The sequence below is a fragment of the Euleptes europaea genome, chromosome 3, assembly GCF_029931775.1.
Source record: "Euleptes europaea isolate rEulEur1 chromosome 3, rEulEur1.hap1, whole genome shotgun sequence".
NCBI lineage: Eukaryota > Metazoa > Chordata > Lepidosauria > Squamata > Sphaerodactylidae > Euleptes > Euleptes europaea.
In genome coordinates this window covers 11211983-11231119 of record NC_079314.1, presented here as the reverse complement: position 1 = coordinate 11231119, position 19137 = coordinate 11211983, and the positions used below count along the sequence as shown (strand labels likewise).

Below are 19137 nucleotides of genomic sequence, written 5' to 3'. Positions count from 1 at the left end.
GGTGCTTAGGGGAGGAAACTAGACCCTTCCTCCTTAAGAGCTGGGCTGTGGCCGATCTCTGCTGCAGCCACTCAAAGATGGGTAACTCCTGGAAGGAACTGGTGAAGCAGCAGCATGGCTGGCTCGATCTCTGAGGCAGAGGGCAGCACCAACAAAGCGAGCGGAAGAAGCAGGCTGTAAAAACGAGGTAGATTCAATGCCCTTGCTGCCCAGCTCAGAGCCAGTGCAGACAGGAGGCAGATGGGGGTACCTGCTTTCCAAGGAGGGCAGAGCCCAGAAATCTGCTTTCCTTGCTAAAGGTGTGCGTGTATTGAGCTGGAAAGGGATCCTTCTGTTCTTTCAAGCTGTGGGCATCACCCAGAGAAAAGAGAGGAGGAAAAGAAACCGAACTGGATGGTGTGAACCAACTCTCCAGCGAAATCTGTTTCTTCGGCTCCCTTTCCTATGAGTGAGAACCTTATTCACACCACTTGGTAAAGAAAAAAAGAAATCCCAAGCCCTTCGAGCTGTACTTCCTAACCCAGTTTTAACTCTTGCGCCTTCTCCTTCCATCGCAACAGTAAGTAGCTCTTATTAAAAAAAAGTAGGGTAGAGTGTGTAATGTGAACATTCTCAGGTTTGGCACCAGAGCGCAACACTCCTCTTAGCATGCTTGGCCATGGGAGGGCGCCCACTGGCACATTGAAGGGGAAGGGCTTGTGAATACTATGGGGGGAGCTCCGACCCACACCTTAAAGAGATGGACTGGAAAAAACCAGTTTGGATCCCGACATTTCCACACTTGTCCATTGGTAATGTGGAACGCACAAGTAGGAAATATGTTAATCGCACTAGTAAATTCCAGAATTCGAAAAGAGATGTCAGACCTTCCTATCACTGGGTGATATGCTTTAGGTTTCCTACACATATAGACACAGGTATGGATCCAGTGTAGCATTTCCCCAGGCACACGGACTTCCACCTGTGGAATCTGACTTTGTCTCTCCCTCCCACAACTGCCCAAGGCCCCCTGAAAATGTGTTCCTGGAGGTTACCAACCCTCCCCTCCCCCCCAAAAAAAGGATCTCTGGGAGCATTTGGGGTTGCAGTGAGAGAGCTGAGAACATTGTGTTCTGCTGGCGGAAATCCTCAAGCCTGTGGAAATAGGACCCAAGTTAATAGAACAAATCCCGTGTCTGCAAAACATTTTTTTATCATGTAAAGGTTCCTGGGTGCTTTGCCATAAAACCAAAATGGATCAGAGAGTGGAGAAATTCTTTCCTACAGAGGCCTGAGAAACCCACACAGGCAGACAACTTCTCCACTAGGGACAGCATTTGATTCTCACACCGAGATGCCCCCACCCTTCCATAAAGTCAAAGTGAACCACTTGGTGAGAAGATCCTGAGCCCATTAGGGTATGGAGGGGGGGTAAACTAGGTGGCATGAGCACCAGAGTGAAAAGTGGACCCCAGGAGTAAGAGTCACCGGGGGGGGGGGCAGGTCTTCCTTCTCTGCCAGTTCAGTTCTAAATGGCTCGCTGCAGTCCAGCACCCATTCCACATTTTAAGCCTTCAAATTATGTTCAGACAACACATGGCAGTGTCCTAGTCTGCCCCGTGTGGGGGGTACACTTTTTGTCGAGAGTAGCAGCCCTCTCTGAAAGAGTAAAGGAAAGCGAGTCAATTCATCTTCAAATGCAATCTGGGAGAGCTGCAGTTGAAAGAGAATGTTTTTAAAAATCTGCTACGTTGGTACAAGCCAGCGTGTGGATATTGGGGTGGGGGGCGCTTGTTGCATCAGGCCCTCTGGGAAAAATTCCAGAGCAACGGTTCCCTCGGAGGGACCCCCAAAGGCCAAGAGGATACTTGTCTTCTGTGTGCATGTGTGTGAAACAATTTACAGAGATGAGCCTGCAGGAAGTCTCCTCCTACGCTTGCGGTACCACAACGTACGGCTGGTGGGGGATCAGCTTCTGCCGCTCGTTGCAATTGTAGATCCAGCGGGGGCGCACGAAGGAGAGGTTGGCGTTCTCGTTCAGAGCCTGGAGCGGGAATTTAAAAGGTTGGGTGTTTCAATCGGCTTTCCCTTCTCCCAACAAGGGGGAGCCTATCCACCCAAGGCATAGTGTTCCAGGGGAGATCCCTGGCTGGATGTCTGGACACGTTTAGTTTGGTTTAAAAGTAGCCACGGAGGAGGCAGGGGAAAGTGAAGCCTGATTTAGGAACAACAGGACTTAGCCGCCAGACCCCCGGCGGGCCGAGCTCACCTCCTCAAATGTGTCGTCCCATTCCTGAGCCGTGATCACGTAGTTCACCCTCTCGTTCATATAGTCTTCCACCTCCCTGAAAGCGAATCAGAAGAGTCAGCTACAGTTAGCATCATCATCACCTTTATTAGGCATTTACCGTACCACAGTTATAAGACAAGATCACAAAAACCAAATAATCTATAGAAGCAAAATAACACTGTTAGCAACATTATCTAGTAGTGCGTACAGCTAGCAGATAGACCACCCTGGTCCTAATCAGAGTACCACACCCCCATACTACTCTTTGGGAGGGGGGCTCCAGCTGCCAGCTTGCAGACCAAGGGGAAGAAGGCAGTGCAGATTCCACAGCAGAGAAAACCAAATTCCAGCTGGGCAATCTGCTTCCCGGTTCTTGCAAAGTAAATAAATAAATCTAGCCCAAAGGCCTAGAGCTGTGCCGAACCCCCAAGCCACATGCTTTCAAATCCCAGAAACCCCACTCAATGTGACCCTCCCATCGCACACCGGCCTGGGACAGGCAGCCGCTGGCAAAACTCACCCGTTAAAAGCCGTGATGTAGCGGTTCAAGAGGCGCCGCTCCTGAGAAGGGAATTCCCCGTAGAGGAAGAAATGCTTGCCCCCAAATAAGTCTGGCAAAGAGAAGGTGAAAGTGGGCAGAGAGGCAGGAAGGGGACCGATACTCCCCCGAAAACAAAGGCTGCAACCTCAAAGCATTAACTTATATATTTGCTTCATTTAAACCCCACCGTTCTCCTCAATGGGGACCCAAAGCAGCTTACATCGTTCTCCTCTCCTATGTTTTGTCCTCACAACAGCCCTGTGAGGTAGGTTATGATAAGAGAGTGCAACTGGCCCAAGGTCACCCAGTGAGCTTCCATGGCAGAGTGGGGATTTGAACCTGGGTCTCCTAGAGCCTAGACTGACACTCTAACCACTAGACCACACTGGCTCTCCGGCTGTCTCCCCCAGAGCAGGTTAAGACAGGAGCTCTCAGGCTCCAGCACGGACAACCCCTTGCTAGTAAGGATAAAGACGGTGTAGCTGTACTGCATGGGGCATGCCTCAGTGACAGAGCACCCACTTTGTACACAGAAGGCTGCTAGTTCAATCCCTGGTATCTCCATTTAAAGAAAAATCAGGGTATAAAAACCAACTCTTCTTCTTCCTCTTCTTCTGTTCTTCTGTAAAGGATTCTCCAAGATTAATAATCTTTTTACTGGAAGATTAGATAATTTGCGCAGTGCTCTGGCCATATGGTAGTCTTCAATTTAAATTTTTTAGAAACTTGCTGGGTATTCCGCAATGTATCTCCTCCTCCATTCTACGGTTAGAACTGGGGCTCCCAATCCTATCATCTATTATATAACGATCTGTCATTACATTTTGGTATTCCTTCTTTGAGCCATCAACAGTCCCTGATATGTTTCAGTTGTTAACCTCAGATATCTCCGTGTCCACCTGGACTAGTAGGTTAGACAAAAGATTTTCCCTCCCAATAGAACGATTGAAAGCTGCAAGGAATAGCATTTGGAAAGCAAGCTGTAAACAGTTACAAATAAAATCTTAAATGATGATTGGTCCATAGTGCTTAAAGATGCAAACTGTAAATGTTCACCTCTCTTCTTCCAGATACCCTTTAACAGAACTTTTTCCTTGCCAGACTATTTCCATTGATTAGAAATCCATAAATTTAGACGAGCTTTCTTATTGGCAAGGTGTAATGCCTTAGACTCAGCCGAGATGCAAGGGAGATACAATAAAATTATTGCAGAAGAACACAAATGCCCATTTTGTCCAGATCAAGTAGACTCCCTAGCCTCATTGTTTTAGTATGCTCACAAAATAATATTGTATGAAATAAATATATCACTCCCTGGATAAAACAGCTAACAACCCTTTATGAGAAGCAGATCCTGAGTTATCTGCTGTCAAGAAGATCGTGAATTGCATGATAGATGTGGCAATTTTTCTCTATACTGTCAAGGTAAAATTAATCTTCATTCCCCCTTTTTTCAAGTGTGAAGCGGCAGATGAATAGCCAATGGCTGTTAAATCTAGGGAAATGAAGATTTGTGCAGTAGCAAAACACAGGTTTGCTTCTGAGATACTGAACAAACAGCAAAATCATTTTACAATTTAAAAAAGGGACCGTTTGATGTTAGATAGAACCTTTAATCCCCCTTTTCTCATTCTCCATTACAGAAAGAGAGCCTCAAAAACAAAAGCAGGGTGTCTTTTTAACTCTCAGCCCCGATGAAAAATTACCTTCACTGATCAATCGCTTAGTCATTTCAAGGTTATAGCCCCCAGGAAAGAAAAGGGAAAGATGTCCTTCCCATCCGTTCAGATGTACCTGGCAGCTCGGGGATAGGCTGATCCTGCTCCCCCTTCTCCTCCACGTCCGTGTTCTCGTCCGTGGAGCCGCCGTACGGGTCGTCCTCGGGCTCCGGATCAGGCCCCCGCCCCCCTTGCTGCTTTTTGCGGTGCTCCTCTTCTACTCTGAAGCCAGGGAGAGAGGGATGCCGTTGGGGACAGAGGAATCGTTCTCTGCTAACCAGAACCTCAGCTTTCTAATCCTCAAAAAGACACATGAACCTTTGACCCGGCCATTTATACTAAAGACAAAAGGGCAAAGTTAGACGTTGGGAATTCGGTGGCTGGAATTCCAGACATGTCTTTGGGCCCAAAAACACTGCCACCAGGAGGTCAGAGTGGGAAAGACATCAGTCGGGGTGCAGCAAGGGAAGCAATTATTTCCCGACCACCACTTTGGAATGCGTTGCGGGGAACCGGGGCCAATTCTATCCCCATGTGTCATCAGGGAGGGGCCCCAGCTCAGCCACAGAGTGCATGCTTTAGAGCAAGGGTGTCAATTGTTACGAGGGCCTGATATGACATAAATGTCACTTTGTTGGGCGGGGCCATGCCTTGTCAACCCATATCAAGAGTGGGGGGTGGCTGGCCTCGGGCCTTATTTTTGACACCCCTGCTTTACAGGGAAGAGATCCAAGAACCATTCCCTGGTTTCTTCGATGGCAGGACGGCAACCGCTTGGAGCGAATTAGACTCAGTGCAACCAAAGCTCGCTATAAGATGGCTTTGGACGTTCACAGGCAACGGCCGCCAACACCAGGTGTCTCTTTTCTGATTTCAGCTCAAGGACATTGGGCACCCAGGACTAACACGCAACAGGCGGACTCGTTCTGGGGAAGAGCCCCTTCCTTTCTTACTTCCCCCGCCCCTCCAATTCCAACCACCAGTGGTTCTCTCTTGACCAACCTTCTCAGCTCGTCGTCTGTGTCACCAGACCCCTCTTCCCCATTGTCTCGAACCCCTGTAGGAGGGCAGCGGGAGAAAAGGGAAAAAGGAGACACAGTTCAGCACCTCAGCTGGCATTGTGGCAGCCTGGTAACCACATGGGAAGACCAGCTCCCGTCCAGCAGTTGCTGCCTGGTCTTTCCACCCAGGTTTGCGGGGCATGCAACTCACAGGAGATAGTTACACCTTTGCTTTCTGATGGTTCAATGTACACAAAATTATGTAAAATATTGTTTAAAATAACATTCAGGCTATGTGTATAATATATATATAAAACATATATAAAGCATCAATGAATTTGGGGGCCATCCCCAAGATATGTCATTATGTATATGCAAAAAGTCCATAATATTCCAAAATATGAAAAGATCCAAAATATGGACCACTTCTGGTTCCAAGAAGTCCAGATAAGGAATACTCAACCTGTACACGCTAGGGCTAAGAAGTACTTCTGTTAAGATACCGTGCACAAACAAACGGAAGGAAGAAGGAGGCAAGCAGCACAGGCTGTGCAGGAGGACTAAGGGTGACCGAAGAGGTCTTCCAGCCATACACTGTGAAACTGTGATCTGCTTTCCCAGGACTGGGTAAGAGCAAAGGGCGTGCGGCAGTGAGTGCAAACCTTGTATTATTAGAAATGTGCATAAATATTGTGAAACAATATAATAGTATGCACAGTATGGATATCGCTAAGACTTTTTTTTCTTCACCTCAAAATGCTGGAACTCAGGGTCACCTAATAGAACCCATCGAAGGCAGGCTCAGGACCACACAACGCACGGCCAGCTCTTGAGCCCCTGACCAATGTGGCTTCAATTGAAACCGATCGGGCAAACCTACAACGGAGAAGCCTATCGAAAGCATGAAGCCGTGATGACCAAATGGAACCTCCATGTACAGAGACTGTGTACCTCTGACCATCAGACAACGGAGAGAGAAACAACAGAAGAGGTCCACCACCTCCATGCCCCTACGGGGAGTTTCCTCAGAGACTTCTAGCTGATCGCAGCTAGACTCGGCAGGCCCATAGTCCAACCCAGCAAGCTGGTTCCTTATGCCAGCATGGAAGCCTGGCGGGAAACTGAAGCAGGCTCTCTCCAGCATGGCAGAACCCCACGCCAGATCCTACCTGAGGCCTCCCCGTCATCGCTGGAAGCCACAGGGTCAGCCTCTGGTGCCCGCGAGTTGTTGTGGACGCTGCTGTTCCGCGATGTGCTGGGCTCCTCCTCTTCCTCTCCAGAGGACCCCTTCCTCTGAGCTGGCTGTGCAGGCGCCTTGGGTTTGTGGTTGGAGCTGGGGAGGTTGGCTTTCTGGAAAAGAAAGGCCCGATCGATGGGGATGTGTTGCTTCCTGCCTCACCCAGGATCCACGGAAACAGACTAACAGGAAACAACCAGGGGTTGGAAGTCAACTTTCCCCAAAATCTTACTTGGCAATCCTTGAGGCAGAGCCTTTTCTAAGAGGAGTTGGTTTTTATATGCCGATTTTCTCTACCTTTTAATGGGAATCAAACCAGCTTACAATCACCATCCCTTCCTCTCCCCACAACAGACGCCCTGTGAGGTAGGTGAGGCTGAGAAAGCTCTAAGAGAACTGTGGCTAGCCCAAGGTCACCCAGCTGGCTTCATATGTAAGAATGGGGAAACCAGTCCATCACTCACGTGGAGGAGTGGGGAATCAAACCCGGTTCTCCAGATTAGAGTCCACCGCTCTTAACTACTACACCACACTGGCTCTCATGTGCAGCTCTGATCTCTGGGTGCCACTAGGGCAATCAGCAACTCCTGTTGTTAAAAAAAACCCTGGTTCAGCCCCCTCTCAACCGAGAAGCTGCCTACCTGCCGATGAGGAAGGGGTGGGCGGTGTTGGGCAGAAGTCTCTTCTTCACTGTCTTCCTCTTGCTCGCTGCTGGACGATTCAGGGCTGTCCATCAGGTAGCTGGGAAACAGTGACCCATGGCTGTAACCCTGCTGCAGCTCAAACCAGACCTCTCATCCCACTCCGACAAAAACCCTCCATCAGCTGCCTGAGAGGGACTCCACACAAAGCTGGGAGCTCCCCAGCAAGGAAACTAATTCGGCAGGGAGGCATTAGCCCAGCAGGTAAGGCTCAGAGGTAGAGCATCTGCTTTGCATGCAGAAGATCCCAGGATAATTCCCTGGCATCTCCAATTAAAAGGATCAAGTAGGAAGTGATGTGAAAGACCTCTACCTGAGGCCCTGGAGAGCCGCTGCCTGTCTCAGTAGACAAGACTGACCTTGTCAGACTGATGGTCTGATCCAGCATAAGGAAGCTTCAAGTATGTTCAGTGGGTGTCTGTCCTAAGATATGACTTCCTCACCCACTATTAACTGAACTCCAACTTCTGACTACCTTAAGACCAAAACCTCAAGAGAGATCCCAGGTTCAGGGCCCAGGCCTGGCAAACTGTTGCCCTGGAGTTGACTTTCATCCATAATTTCCCCCAGAGACCCACCGATTTATTTATTGCGGAATCCTGTGCAGAGATACTCCAGTCTAAGCCCATTGAAACGAATGTGCTTAGACTGGAGTAACTCTCCTTAGGATCGAACAGTTAGTGAATTAGGATAAAAACTGCTCTTAGAATGGTGTGGGGGGGTGTTAAGAGATTCGGCATTCTGAAGAGTTCTGCCTATCCCCCCCTGGGGAATCTGAAAGAGGAGTGGGCCAACTCAACTTTGGATACAAGGTCGCTTCAAAACGTTGAGATAACACAGGGCTTGTTCTGTTTAATTTGTTTACATCATTTATACCCTGCCTTTCTCCCCAATGAGGACCCAAAGCAGCTAAAGCTATTCTCTCCTCCATTTTATCCTCACAACAACCACCCTGTGAGGTAGGTTAGGCTGCAATTACGTGACTCGCCCAAGGTCACCCAGCAAAGGGAGGGAAGATTCGAACCTGGGTCTCCCAGATGCTAGTCCAACACTCTAACCCAGTAGTTCCCAACTTAGGAAACACGTACCCCCAGGTGTACAAACCAGGACATTTAGGGGCACATGAAAAAAAATTGAATAATGACGGGAAAAGGCATTTGAAATAACAGCAGCTATACTAATTACAAGCATTTTGGTAATATGAGGGATACAATTTATGGAAATGGGCTGCAAGGGGGTACGCAAGTGAAAAAAGGTTGGCAACCACTGCTCTAACCACTGCACCACACTAGCTCTTGCATGTGTAAAGACAAGGAATGAATCAACTGTCAAAGGAAGTGGCTGGCCTGGCTGGCTGGGTCGCACTCATTGGAATGGCCGCACCTTATGGCATGAAGGATGGAGTCCCTCCCAGCAGTCCCCCACTCACCGCTTGCAGGGCAGGCGCCGGCGGGTACGGTAGCAGTCCAGAATCCACTCCTTGCGCACAATGATGCCCCCGAGCCCTTTCACCTGGCCGTATTTGGGTGTGTTGGCAAAGGCACAGCTAGGAGGAGAGAGGAGAGCAGGGTGATCAACACAGAGCAGGAGCGACTCGGCCGTTTGTGAGCCAGCCTCTCAACAAAGGAGTCGGCCAGGATCACCGCCATTCGATCAGCCCAGTTCAAATAGCAGATGATTTTTTTCCCCAAAAAAGGGGGGGGGGAAATCAGTAAATGTTAAAACACTTTTTAAACAAATCCCACTGTGCTCAGTGGGACTTACTTCTAAGTCAACACACATAGGACCAGGCTTTGTGTCAGCCACCCTCTCTAGTTGGCTGGCAGGGCTCCCTCTTCCTCACCCACCATCCCAGACGCTTGGCAAAAGTCTGTTTTGCTGGAAGCAGCTGAATGCCATTCCTATTTGCTTCTGGGACCAGGGATGAGGGTCTGGTCGTGTTTCAGGTTAATAGCCACTTAAACAAAGTCCATTTAAATATCTCCGAGGGAGGGGCAGGAAACAGGAGGATATTTCTCCGTTGGGTCTGGACTAGGCCCAGCTGAGAATCCCTCCTCCCCACACGTACACACACCAGGAACATTTGTATGAAATCTTATCTGTCATTTATACGGGCCTTGGAGCCATTCTGGAAGCTAATCTTGGCTGGGGCTGGTGGTGGAATACAAGGTCTTTTGATCAGCGGTGGCACTTACAGTGGGAGAAAGTTAAGCGTCCGTAAGGGCTGAAAGGTGCAGGGCTTTTTGGGGGAGGGGTGCTTACATGAGATGGGTGCTGTCAGGGGTCCAGTCTGGCCGGTATTTGGCCCCCATCTCCAGAGCTTTGTCCCGCAGCTCCGAGCGGAATGGGTTCTGGAAGCCACTCAGCACGAAGACGGTCCCCTGCAGGAGATGCTGGAAGGGCCCTTCGGCCAAGCGCTCTGCAGGCCGGGCTTGCGGGGGCTTCTTGGAAGGGGGCGTCTTTTGCGGGGGCGGAGCGGAAGGAGAAGCTGCAAAGAACGAGACAGGGGAACGGTCACTTAGAGCAGGGAGACAGGAGGTTAAAAATTGTCACCCGGAGGAGGGAAGGAAAGTTGGGCACAGGGCAGTGGGATGGGGAAGGTGGCAACACTCATTGTTAAGAAGCCACCAGGCAAGGTTACACTGTTTTCTGGGTCAGCAACAGATCGGATAAACCAGCACACTGAAGCCAACATTGCTGTCTTTATGCTCACATTTCTGATTGTCTGGAGTACCCCCTCCTCGAGGGGAGGGGCCAGGACTGAGTGGTAGAGCATCTGCTTGGCATGCAGAAGGTCCCAAGTTCAATTCTTGGCATCTCCAGTTAAAAAGGATCAGGCAGGTATATAATGTGAAATACCTCTGCCTGAGACCCTGGAGAGCTGCTGAGTAGACAATACTGAACCCGCTGGACCACTTGTCTGATTGCTGTTGTTGGGAGGATTTGGGAAAGAAATATTCAAGGCAACTTTCATTTTATAAATTTTATCTCTCCCCGTAAAGCTTAATTCAATGGTTGCTATTTGGCACAGTTAAAAGAATGACATTATTAGTGGCTAAATTTTTGCAGGCAGTGCTTAGATGCAAAAAGGGTTAATTAGTGTGATTCTCCTTGTGGCCTTCTGGCTGTTTAAGCAATATCATTTAAGTAAGATAAGGCAGTGCCCTGTGTTCATATGTTGATGCCTTTCCCCTTCGGAATGCAATAGCCAATAAAATAGAACACAAAGCAGTTTTAAAAAATTAATAGAAAGGAACAATGAAAAGCTGATCCCTGGCTTCAAACTTCTGAAGCAATGAACACACTGTTTAAGTCCCTGTTACTACTCAGAAAATGCAAAGTCTGGGTCACAACTAAAGACAGCAAAGCCACAACCCTAAGCACTCTTACTAGAGAGTCAGCCCCACTGCGTTTGGCGGGGCTTGCTAATTCAGCACATTTCGGGTTGGGCTGTGATGGCTTCTTAGCAATGAAAGCAACTTGCTGCAACCCCGAGCATCATCTGCAAACTACTTGCAAAGTAAAGGATGATATTCTCAATGCCCCAATTGCAGTCACACACCTTTTTGTTTCTTGGGGGGTGGGTGTGCAGAGCGGGGGGTGTCGGGGTCAGCCTTCTTGGGCGCAGAAGGGACACTGGTATTTTCTTTGCTGAATTCAAACTTCCTCTTGACTGGGGTGGGCTCCTGCAAGCAGAAGGAAACTCAGACAGAACAGACAAGTAGCCCTCTCTGTTCAAGCACGGCTATTGCTGGCATCTGCCCTGTTGCGTCAGCATGCCAGCGCCTGTGATTTCCTAGCCTGGAAAGGGCAGAAAGATCAGTCTGGGACAGGACACCCCAACACGGTACCTGCTCCAGAGAAATGCCAAGTACCCCAGTGGTAGGCTTGCCCCCATGTCTTTTCACACCATCAGCCTAACACGGAGAGATCTAGGCCAAGAGTCTCCTTTCATGCCAAGAAAAGCACCTGTTTCTGAATGTCTAGATTCAAGTCCAGGAGCACCTTAGAGGCCAACAAGATTCTTGGGGTATGAGCTTTCAAAAGTCAAAACTCCCTTCGCCAGACACCTGCATCTTGTGACTAAGAGAGCTCTGACTCTCGAAAGCTTGTACCCCAAAACTCATGCTGATCTCTAAGGTGCGGTTGGACTCTAATCCAGTTCTACTGCAGGCCAATATGGCTACTCTTTGAAACTTGTATTTATTTTATTATTTTGATTTCGGACTCGTCCTCCCCGGCCAACATTAAAATCAATATATAAATCATATCGATTCTAAAAATTTTAAAACTGTAATTCTCTATTTAAAACATAAGCTAAAACATCAGATGACGCTAAAATACAGTACTCACCGAGAGGGCAGAAAACAGACAAGCCCCCTCTTAGTTCATAAGAACAGCAGAAAAGAGAGGAGGGCAGGGAGACCAACACTGATGACATCCGTGGCTGTCCTCAATTGTAGCCCTAGCGGAATAGCTCTGTTTTACAGGCCCTGCGGAACTCTTTCAGGTCCCGTGGGGCCCTGTTGTTGCTAGGAAGAACATTCCACCAGGACGGAGCCAGGGCCGAAAAAGCCCTGGCTCTTGTCAAGGATAGCCGCACACCAACAAATTAGTATCAGATGAATATAACGTCCTTCGGAGGGTGTACTTTTTGAATTTTTGTACATAGGGCTGCTCTTAAAGCCACAGGTGCAGTCCAGTAAGTATAAAAGCAACCGCCTTCATTGTTCACACATGGGCTAGCCTTGGCATTCGGCTCACTCACGCAGCGTCCAGCTTTTACCTTGGGAGGGGCTTTGGCAGTGGGCTTTTCCGCAGACGACGGTGCTGGGTCGGGGGTACTGGACACGCTGGTTTGCAGGGAGGCGGCAGCATAGCTGGGCGAGGGCTGGTTATTCTGGAAGGCTGCGAGGGTGGGCGTAAAGAAGAAGTCAATCCCCACTTGGCATGCAAAATGGCAGCATTGGCAGCAGAGTGGCAAAAATTTAGGCTCGGCAAACCGGTAAAAGTTTCAGGCTCAGTCCCCCAAGCCAAGGGCAGAGATCAGGAATCCCAACTCCCAGCTTTGCATTTGCTAAGCCCCACTTGATAGCTGAGATCCCAAAAACGGATGGGTCCCCATTAGGATTGATACCCTCCCTAGATAAAAGGTAAAGGCAGTCCCCTGTACAAGCACCGGGTCATTACTGACCCATGGGGTGACATCACATCCCAACGTTTACTAAGCAGACTATGTTTATGGGGTGGTTTGCCAGTGCCTTCCCCAGTCGTCTACACTTTACCCCAGCAAGCTGGGTACTCATTTTACAGACCTGGGAAGAATGTAAGGCTGAGTCAACCTCGAGCCGACTACCTGAAACTGACTTCCGTCGGAATTGAACTCAGGTCATGAGCAGAGCTTTTGACTGCAGTACTGCAGCTTACCACTCTGTGCCATGGGGCTCTTCCACCCTCCCTAGAGGCAGGGATATTTTCCCAGCTACCTTTTGGGGGGGACGCCAGCGGTTTGCTGGCCCGGCTGAAGAACAGAGCGCCAGGCTTCAAGGAGGCAGAGTTGCTGTCCTCGTCCTTCACCTTGAACTGGCCCAGCTTGGTCAGCTTCTGGAGGGTTGAGCGATAAAAGAGAAGGGGGGTTAAAACCATAAGAGTGGGATCAGAAGGTGCTTAAAACCTGCAAGCTGGCCAAAGCTAAGCAGGTCTGGGTCTGGCCAGGCCGCGGATGGCAAGTCTCCCGGGAACCCCGAGGTCCACCGCCTAAAGTTCTGTGGCAGGAGAAAAAAGCAGAAACAATTTTACTCAAGCAAAGAGTAAAGAAACGGCCACATCTGAGTTACTGGGGTGCTCACCGGGGATGCTGCTTTGGAATGAATCTCATTGTTTTCGGGAGGTGAGTGGAACCTCACAAAGGAGAGGCCGTATGCCAAGGACTGAGGAGAGAAAGAACAGATTGGGTTTCAAAGTGTGGACGGTTGCAAGGACTTGCCGCCCCCTCCCAACAAACACAGCCTTTCTAATCATGACATTCCACATATGCACCAGTTTTCTTCACTCCTTCCTACGGCAGGAATAGAAGTCAGGTCTGCTCCTATCTATTTTACTGAAAATGTTTATATACCCGTCTTTCTCCCAGGCATCTCAGGACCCGAGCCGCTTGCTGCTATGTCAAATAGACCTAGGGGTCGGTCCCCTCCCTATTATGAACAGCCATCCTGATTATACCACTGCTAGTTAATTACCTTTTTCTACCTCGAAAACACACAGCTCAAGAGCTGACAGGCTCTTTTGCTGGTGAAAAATATTACTTTACCAGATTTCAACCCCTTCCCCCTGCTCCTCTAAAGTACATTTACAGCCAAAGTATTTACACCATCTTGTTGCCAGACAGAGTCAAAATAACTCTACCAAAATTTTTTTTATATAAATTGGTTTGTTTTTTTAATAAAATGCTTTCGGAGAAAAAAAATCTAAATCTATCTACAAATCTATCTAAAGATAAAATCTATCTAAAGACAAATCAAAGTCCTATTTAACACTGTTTCCTATTTAAAACAAGATACGGCTGGTCCCACATCGGGCCACTGCTTGGTCTCCATTGCTATTTTCTCATTAAAGTTGAGTAATTCTCCTGTAGTCCCTACTTTTGTCTTCCTGATGTTTGGGACGGAATATAGGGGCACCCAAGTCAGGGGGCACCACCATCGCTACCAGGAAGAGGGGTGACCATTTCATGCCTGGGTCCCCCGAAAGATTGCCAGCATGGCCCCATTTGATAAACGAGCAACTGAGAAAGGTGGTGGCCCCTCTCAAGGACACTTTGCTCAGCCAAAAACCTGCTACACAAAGAAACAAACACAGCAGCCCATGCTTGATGCTGCCCGCTGCCCCTTCAGTGCTATCCCGCTTTCGCACTGCAACACCAACCTTGCTGTAGGGCTGAGTGCAGACAATTTTCACCCGGTCCCACTTCTTCTCGGCCGTGGCCTTCACCAGCTTGTCGGAGCCAAACATTCGGACTCTGTTCAGGTTGGTGCCGCTCTTGCTCTCCGAAGGGGACATGAAGGAAGACGTGACCAGCAGGACCTAGGGCGGGAGAAAGCGGGGTAGAGCAGATATTGCAACACAAACCTCAAAAGGTCTCAGAATGCCTTGCTGTCGCTAGCCTTCTGCTCTGCCTCAAACAGAGGTGTGTGCTTGAGGATAAAAGAACCCCATGAACCAAAACACCTCATCCAGGGGGAGGTCCCAGGTTCAGTCCCTAAAAATTTTTTAAATTTATATACTGCTATTTCCCAACCAAGGCCAGGCTCAGAGTGGTTTGCAACATCAGTCAAATAAAACAATCAGAAATACCAGGTTAAAAAGCAATCAACAAGTAGGTGATATGAAAGTCCTCCACTTGGGAGCCTGGAGAGCTGCTGCCAATCAGAGTATGCAATCCCAGCTTCATGGACTAGTGGTCTGACTCAGCAGATGACAGCTTCACAAGGGCGTCCAGCAGCAAGAAGGAGTAGTCTTTGACATCACAGAACTGATAGTGCTGGCTTTCGCGACTGCAGAACCTGTTTCCAAGTCACAACAGCGGTCACCATCCAAGCCAAGCCCTCACCTCATAGTTCTGCTCACTGGAGGAGGCAGAGCTGCCGACCAGAACTTCCACGAACGCAGAGCCTTCGTTGCCAATGTCAATGCTGTGAATCTGCTCCTCTTTCTCAAACTACAGGGAGAAAGAACCATTAGGGGGATATCCAAAAGGCTATTCCTACAGACCTGCACAAACTGGAAACCAGCCACACAGAAGATTGCCCATTTGCAATGTACAGTGGCCCAGAGGGAACAAGACAAATCTATGTTTGCTGTCTGGGGCGGGGAATGAGGGAGAGTTAAACAACCAGAGAGGCAGCAACACATTCCTGGCAGGCAGCATTCATCTTTGGAGTCCCAGAAGCTGAACAGGCAAGACTGTTACAGCAAATGTGAATGATAATCAAAAAACACCGGCTGTAGGAGATCAGGCCCTGTTCACCAACACCCAGGCTGATCTCCATGCAGTGTTTGCAAAAGCAACAGAGGGGAAGCAAAAAACAGTATAACGGGGAGAGCAGACACAAGAGCCTCGACAACTACCGGGGCCAAACATCACATCTGGAACAAGATTTTTTGACACATTCTAGCTGTATCTGAAGAAGTGAACTGTGGCTCACAAAAGCTCATACCCTACCAGAAATTTTGTTAGTCTTCAAGGTTCTACTGGACTCTTGCTCTTCTCTACGGCTACAGACAGACAGATGGGGCTACCCATCATGAAGATCCTTTGTGAAGCATGGCTAGGACAGTCAGCTGGGAAGCAAGCAGTAACACTGGTCAAGCCCGTGTTGCTACTCTACAAAGCACTGGGCTTCAGATGGACAGGTTTGCCCCAAACCACCAAACCATTCACACAGTCCATTTCCCTTCTACTGCTATGTACATGTCGCACACAACCCAGACCGGACACAGCCACATCCAGTTGCAAGTCTCACCATCACGGCAGCCACAGCTCTTACCCTTGCGTGCAGCGCAATTCACGGTAATGTCTTTCCACTTGAGCTACGTATGTGGCATGGAAGGGATCATGTACCAGATCAGCTCCTGAGCAACCAGCCAAGTGCTTCCCAGATCAGATGTTCACTGACAACACTCCAATGGGACATCTGGGGCCAATTTCAAATGTGAAGCTGGTTCCCAATACCTCTAAAACCTCACCTGTAATATGACTGAGACTTGCTTCTCTCCAGCCTGGGCAGCTTTCCATTTGCGGTAAGTGTCGGCCTTGAGTAGGTTCTCGGCACAGTGAGTCTGGGGAAGAAGAAGAAGAGTTGGTTTTTATATGCCAATTTTCTCTATCTTTTTAAGGAGAATCAAACTGTCTTACAATCTCCTTCCATGCCTCTCCCCACAACAGACATCTGGAGAGGAAGGTGGGGATGAGAGTTCAGAGAGAACTGTGACTAGCCCAAGGTCACCCAGCTGGCTTCATGTGTAGGAGTGGGGAAACCAACCTGGTTCACCAGATTAGAGTCTGCCGCTCATGTGGAGGAGTGCAGAATCAAACCCAGTTCACCAGATTAGAGTTCGCCGCTCATGAGGAAGAGTGTGGAATCAAACCTGATTCTCTAGATTAGAGTCCGTCGCTCATGTGGAGGAGTGGGGAATCAAACCCAGTTCTCCAGAATAGAGTCCACCGCTCTTAACCACTACACCACACTGGCAAGTGAGACAGGAGGGGAAACGGTATTGCAGGAAAAGAGCCCTCAACCCCAGAGCAGCCTCATGCTCCTACATATAATGGCCTCCATAACCAGTTCCTACTTATGATTGGGGGGTGGGGGTTCCTGCCTTTTCTCCTAGCACCTCAAGAGCACTCCCAGCACCTCTCCTGCAGTTTACCATCATAACCATCCTGAGAGGTAGGCTAGAATGAGAGAGCATGGCTGTCCCAAAGTCACCAAGTGAGCTTCAAAGTGCTGCAGCAATTTGAACCAGTGTTTCCCCACTCCTGGTACAACAGGAGTTGTTGTACCATGGGCTGAGGAACGCTTCAGCCTTACACCTCCATATCTGAAGACGTGAGCTGTGGCTCACGAAATGTCATACCCTACCAGAAAATATTTTTGTTAGTCTTTAAGGTGCTACTGGAGGAGCCCCGTGGCGCAGAGTGGTAAGCTGCAGTACTGCAGTCCAAAGCTCTGCTCACGACCTGAGTTCGATCCTGACGGAAGTCGGTTTCAGGTAGCCGGCTCAAGGTTGACTCAGCCTTCCATCCTTCCGAGGTCGGTGAAATGAGTACCCAGCTTGCTGGGGGTAGAGGGAAGATGACTGGGGAAGGCACTGGCAAACCACCCCGTAAACAAAGTCTGCCTTGGAAACGTCGGGATGTGACGTCACCCCATGGGTCAGGAATGACCCGGTGCTTGCACAGGGGACCTTTCCCTTTTAAGGTGCTCCTGGACTCTTGCCCTTTTCTACTACTGCAGACAGACTAACACGGCTACCCACTGTGAATTACCTCCATAAAGACATTCAGAGAAGCCTGTTGCCTTTGCTTACTTATGACTGATCCAGGAGGGCCCCTCCATTAGAAGAAGCAGAGCCCAACTCCAGCAGAGGGCCAACAGAGAAGCAGATCACGGGACTGCACTGTGACAGCAGGTAGACTTCCCCTGACTATGGAAGATCCACTGATTTAGCAATTTGTAATAATCTCTTTTCCTTTCTGTAAAATGTATTAGGACAGCCAGGGAATAGCTTGTTGCTGGGCAGAATATCCCTGTATGTCTGTGTGCTAAGGAAGTGGGTTAAGAGTCATGGAGAGTCAGAGTGAACTATAAACATTGATAGGAGAAACTGGATAGAACTGAACTGTACTGCGCCGCCTCTATGTCTGGAGTGCTATCAGCCTACCCTGAATGTTGATGGGTTGTCATATCTTGAATTTGGATAAATATCCCTTCCTCAGTATGATCGGGGCTCAGAGATTTCTGCCCATCAGGGCCTCTGAGTCAGCAGCTGCAAATAAACTGTTTTCTTGGATAACGATCTGCAGGTCTCTCTCTCCCCCCACGAACCCTTGTTTACCGTATCAGCACTCAAAGCAGAGTCATAGCAGACATTCCCACATCTGGCAGCGGCTGATCAGGAGGACGCCGGGCCACGAACTCATGCAGAGATGCAACAGCCGGTATGAAACGGCTCTGTCCGGCCCTCCTTTCTTTCGCCCCCGCAATCCCTACAGAAATGAACTGTTCTAGATCCCACCAACCCCACTGCAACTCCTCCACCCCCCCCACCACGTGCTGAATGGGCTCTTCCGGACTCCACCGATCAAAACCTCCCTCCTCCACCCCCCCTCCCACACGCGAATGGCTCCTTCCAAGAACCCCTCTCCCCCCCCCCGCCGTGGAATGGTCTCTCCCGCCCGAACCGCCGGAAGGGGACGAGATTCCCGCGGCTCCTTCGCGCACCGTGTCGGAGCTGCTCGCAGAGACCACATGTCGGACCGCGATCTCCGGCATCTCCCCGCCACTTTCTGTCACCCGCCGTCACCCGCCGGCGAAACTGCGCGGCCGCCCGGAAGTGACGGAGGGGGCGCGGACGCTCTGGGCGGCGCGCTCGCCTCCGTGGGTCACCGCGGTCCTCCGAGAGGTTCTGCGCAGGCGCCGGGCCGTCTGCCCTGCCGGGGTCTCAAAGCCATCGGCGGGCCCCGATCGCCGCGCATGCGCATCTGAAGGTTTTTGCCTTTTTTCCCCGAGATTCAAACAGAGGTTTTTTATCTTGGGCTAGGAGTGTGTGCGAAGAAAGCTGATAGGAAGAAAGCAGATTCCTTTGAAATGTGGTGTTGGAGGAGAGGGTTACGGATACCATGGACTGCCAAAAAAACAAATCAGTGGGTTATAGATCAAATCAAGCCTGAACTGACCCTAGAAGCTAAAATGACTAAACTGAGGCTGTCGTATTTTGGTCACGCCTTGAGACGACAAGAGTCACTGGAAAAGACCGTCATGCTAGGAAAAGTTGAGGGCAGCAGGAAAAGAGGAAGACCCAACAAGAGGTGGATGGACTCAATAAAGGAAGCCACGGCCTTCAATTTGCAAGATCTGAGCAAGGCTGTCAAAGATAGGACATTTTGGA

At 49.5% G+C, this 19137-nt stretch overlaps 1 protein-coding gene across 1 annotated transcript; it reads right to left on the bottom strand.

Annotated features, from left to right (window-relative positions):
* Window positions 1–1909: 1909 nt before the first annotated feature.
* On the bottom strand, window positions 1910–18556 carry XRCC1 (X-ray repair cross complementing 1). Its single transcript, XM_056846261.1, has 17 exons — window positions 18471–18556; window positions 16213–16305; window positions 15077–15184; window positions 14392–14550; window positions 13317–13397; window positions 12954–13071; window positions 12254–12375; window positions 11030–11153; window positions 9730–9955; window positions 8897–9013; window positions 7408–7507; window positions 6699–6879; window positions 5531–5585; window positions 4605–4750; window positions 2790–2880; window positions 2249–2324; window positions 1910–2023 (listed from the first exon to the last, which is right to left on the bottom strand). Exons 1-17 carry the CDS (start codon window positions 18519–18521, stop codon window positions 1910–1912), a joined length of 1962 nt encoding a protein of 653 aa, XP_056702239.1. The 5' UTR covers window positions 18522–18556.
* Between the last annotated feature and the right edge of the window lie 581 nt (window positions 18557–19137).

Coding starts and splice junctions, on each gene's coding strand:
- XRCC1 (XM_056846261.1), bottom strand. CDS start 18,521: ATGCCGGAGATCGCGGTCCGACATGTGGTCTCTGCGAGCAGCTCCGAC. Junction 13,072..13,316: donor ATTCCAAAGCAGCATCCCCG/GTGAGCACCCCA, acceptor TCAACCCTCCAG/AAGCTGACCAAGCTGGGCCA. Junction 6,880..7,407: donor CACCCCTTCCTCATCGGCAG/GTAGGCAGCTTC, acceptor TTTCTTTTCCAG/AAAGCCAACCTCCCCAGCTC.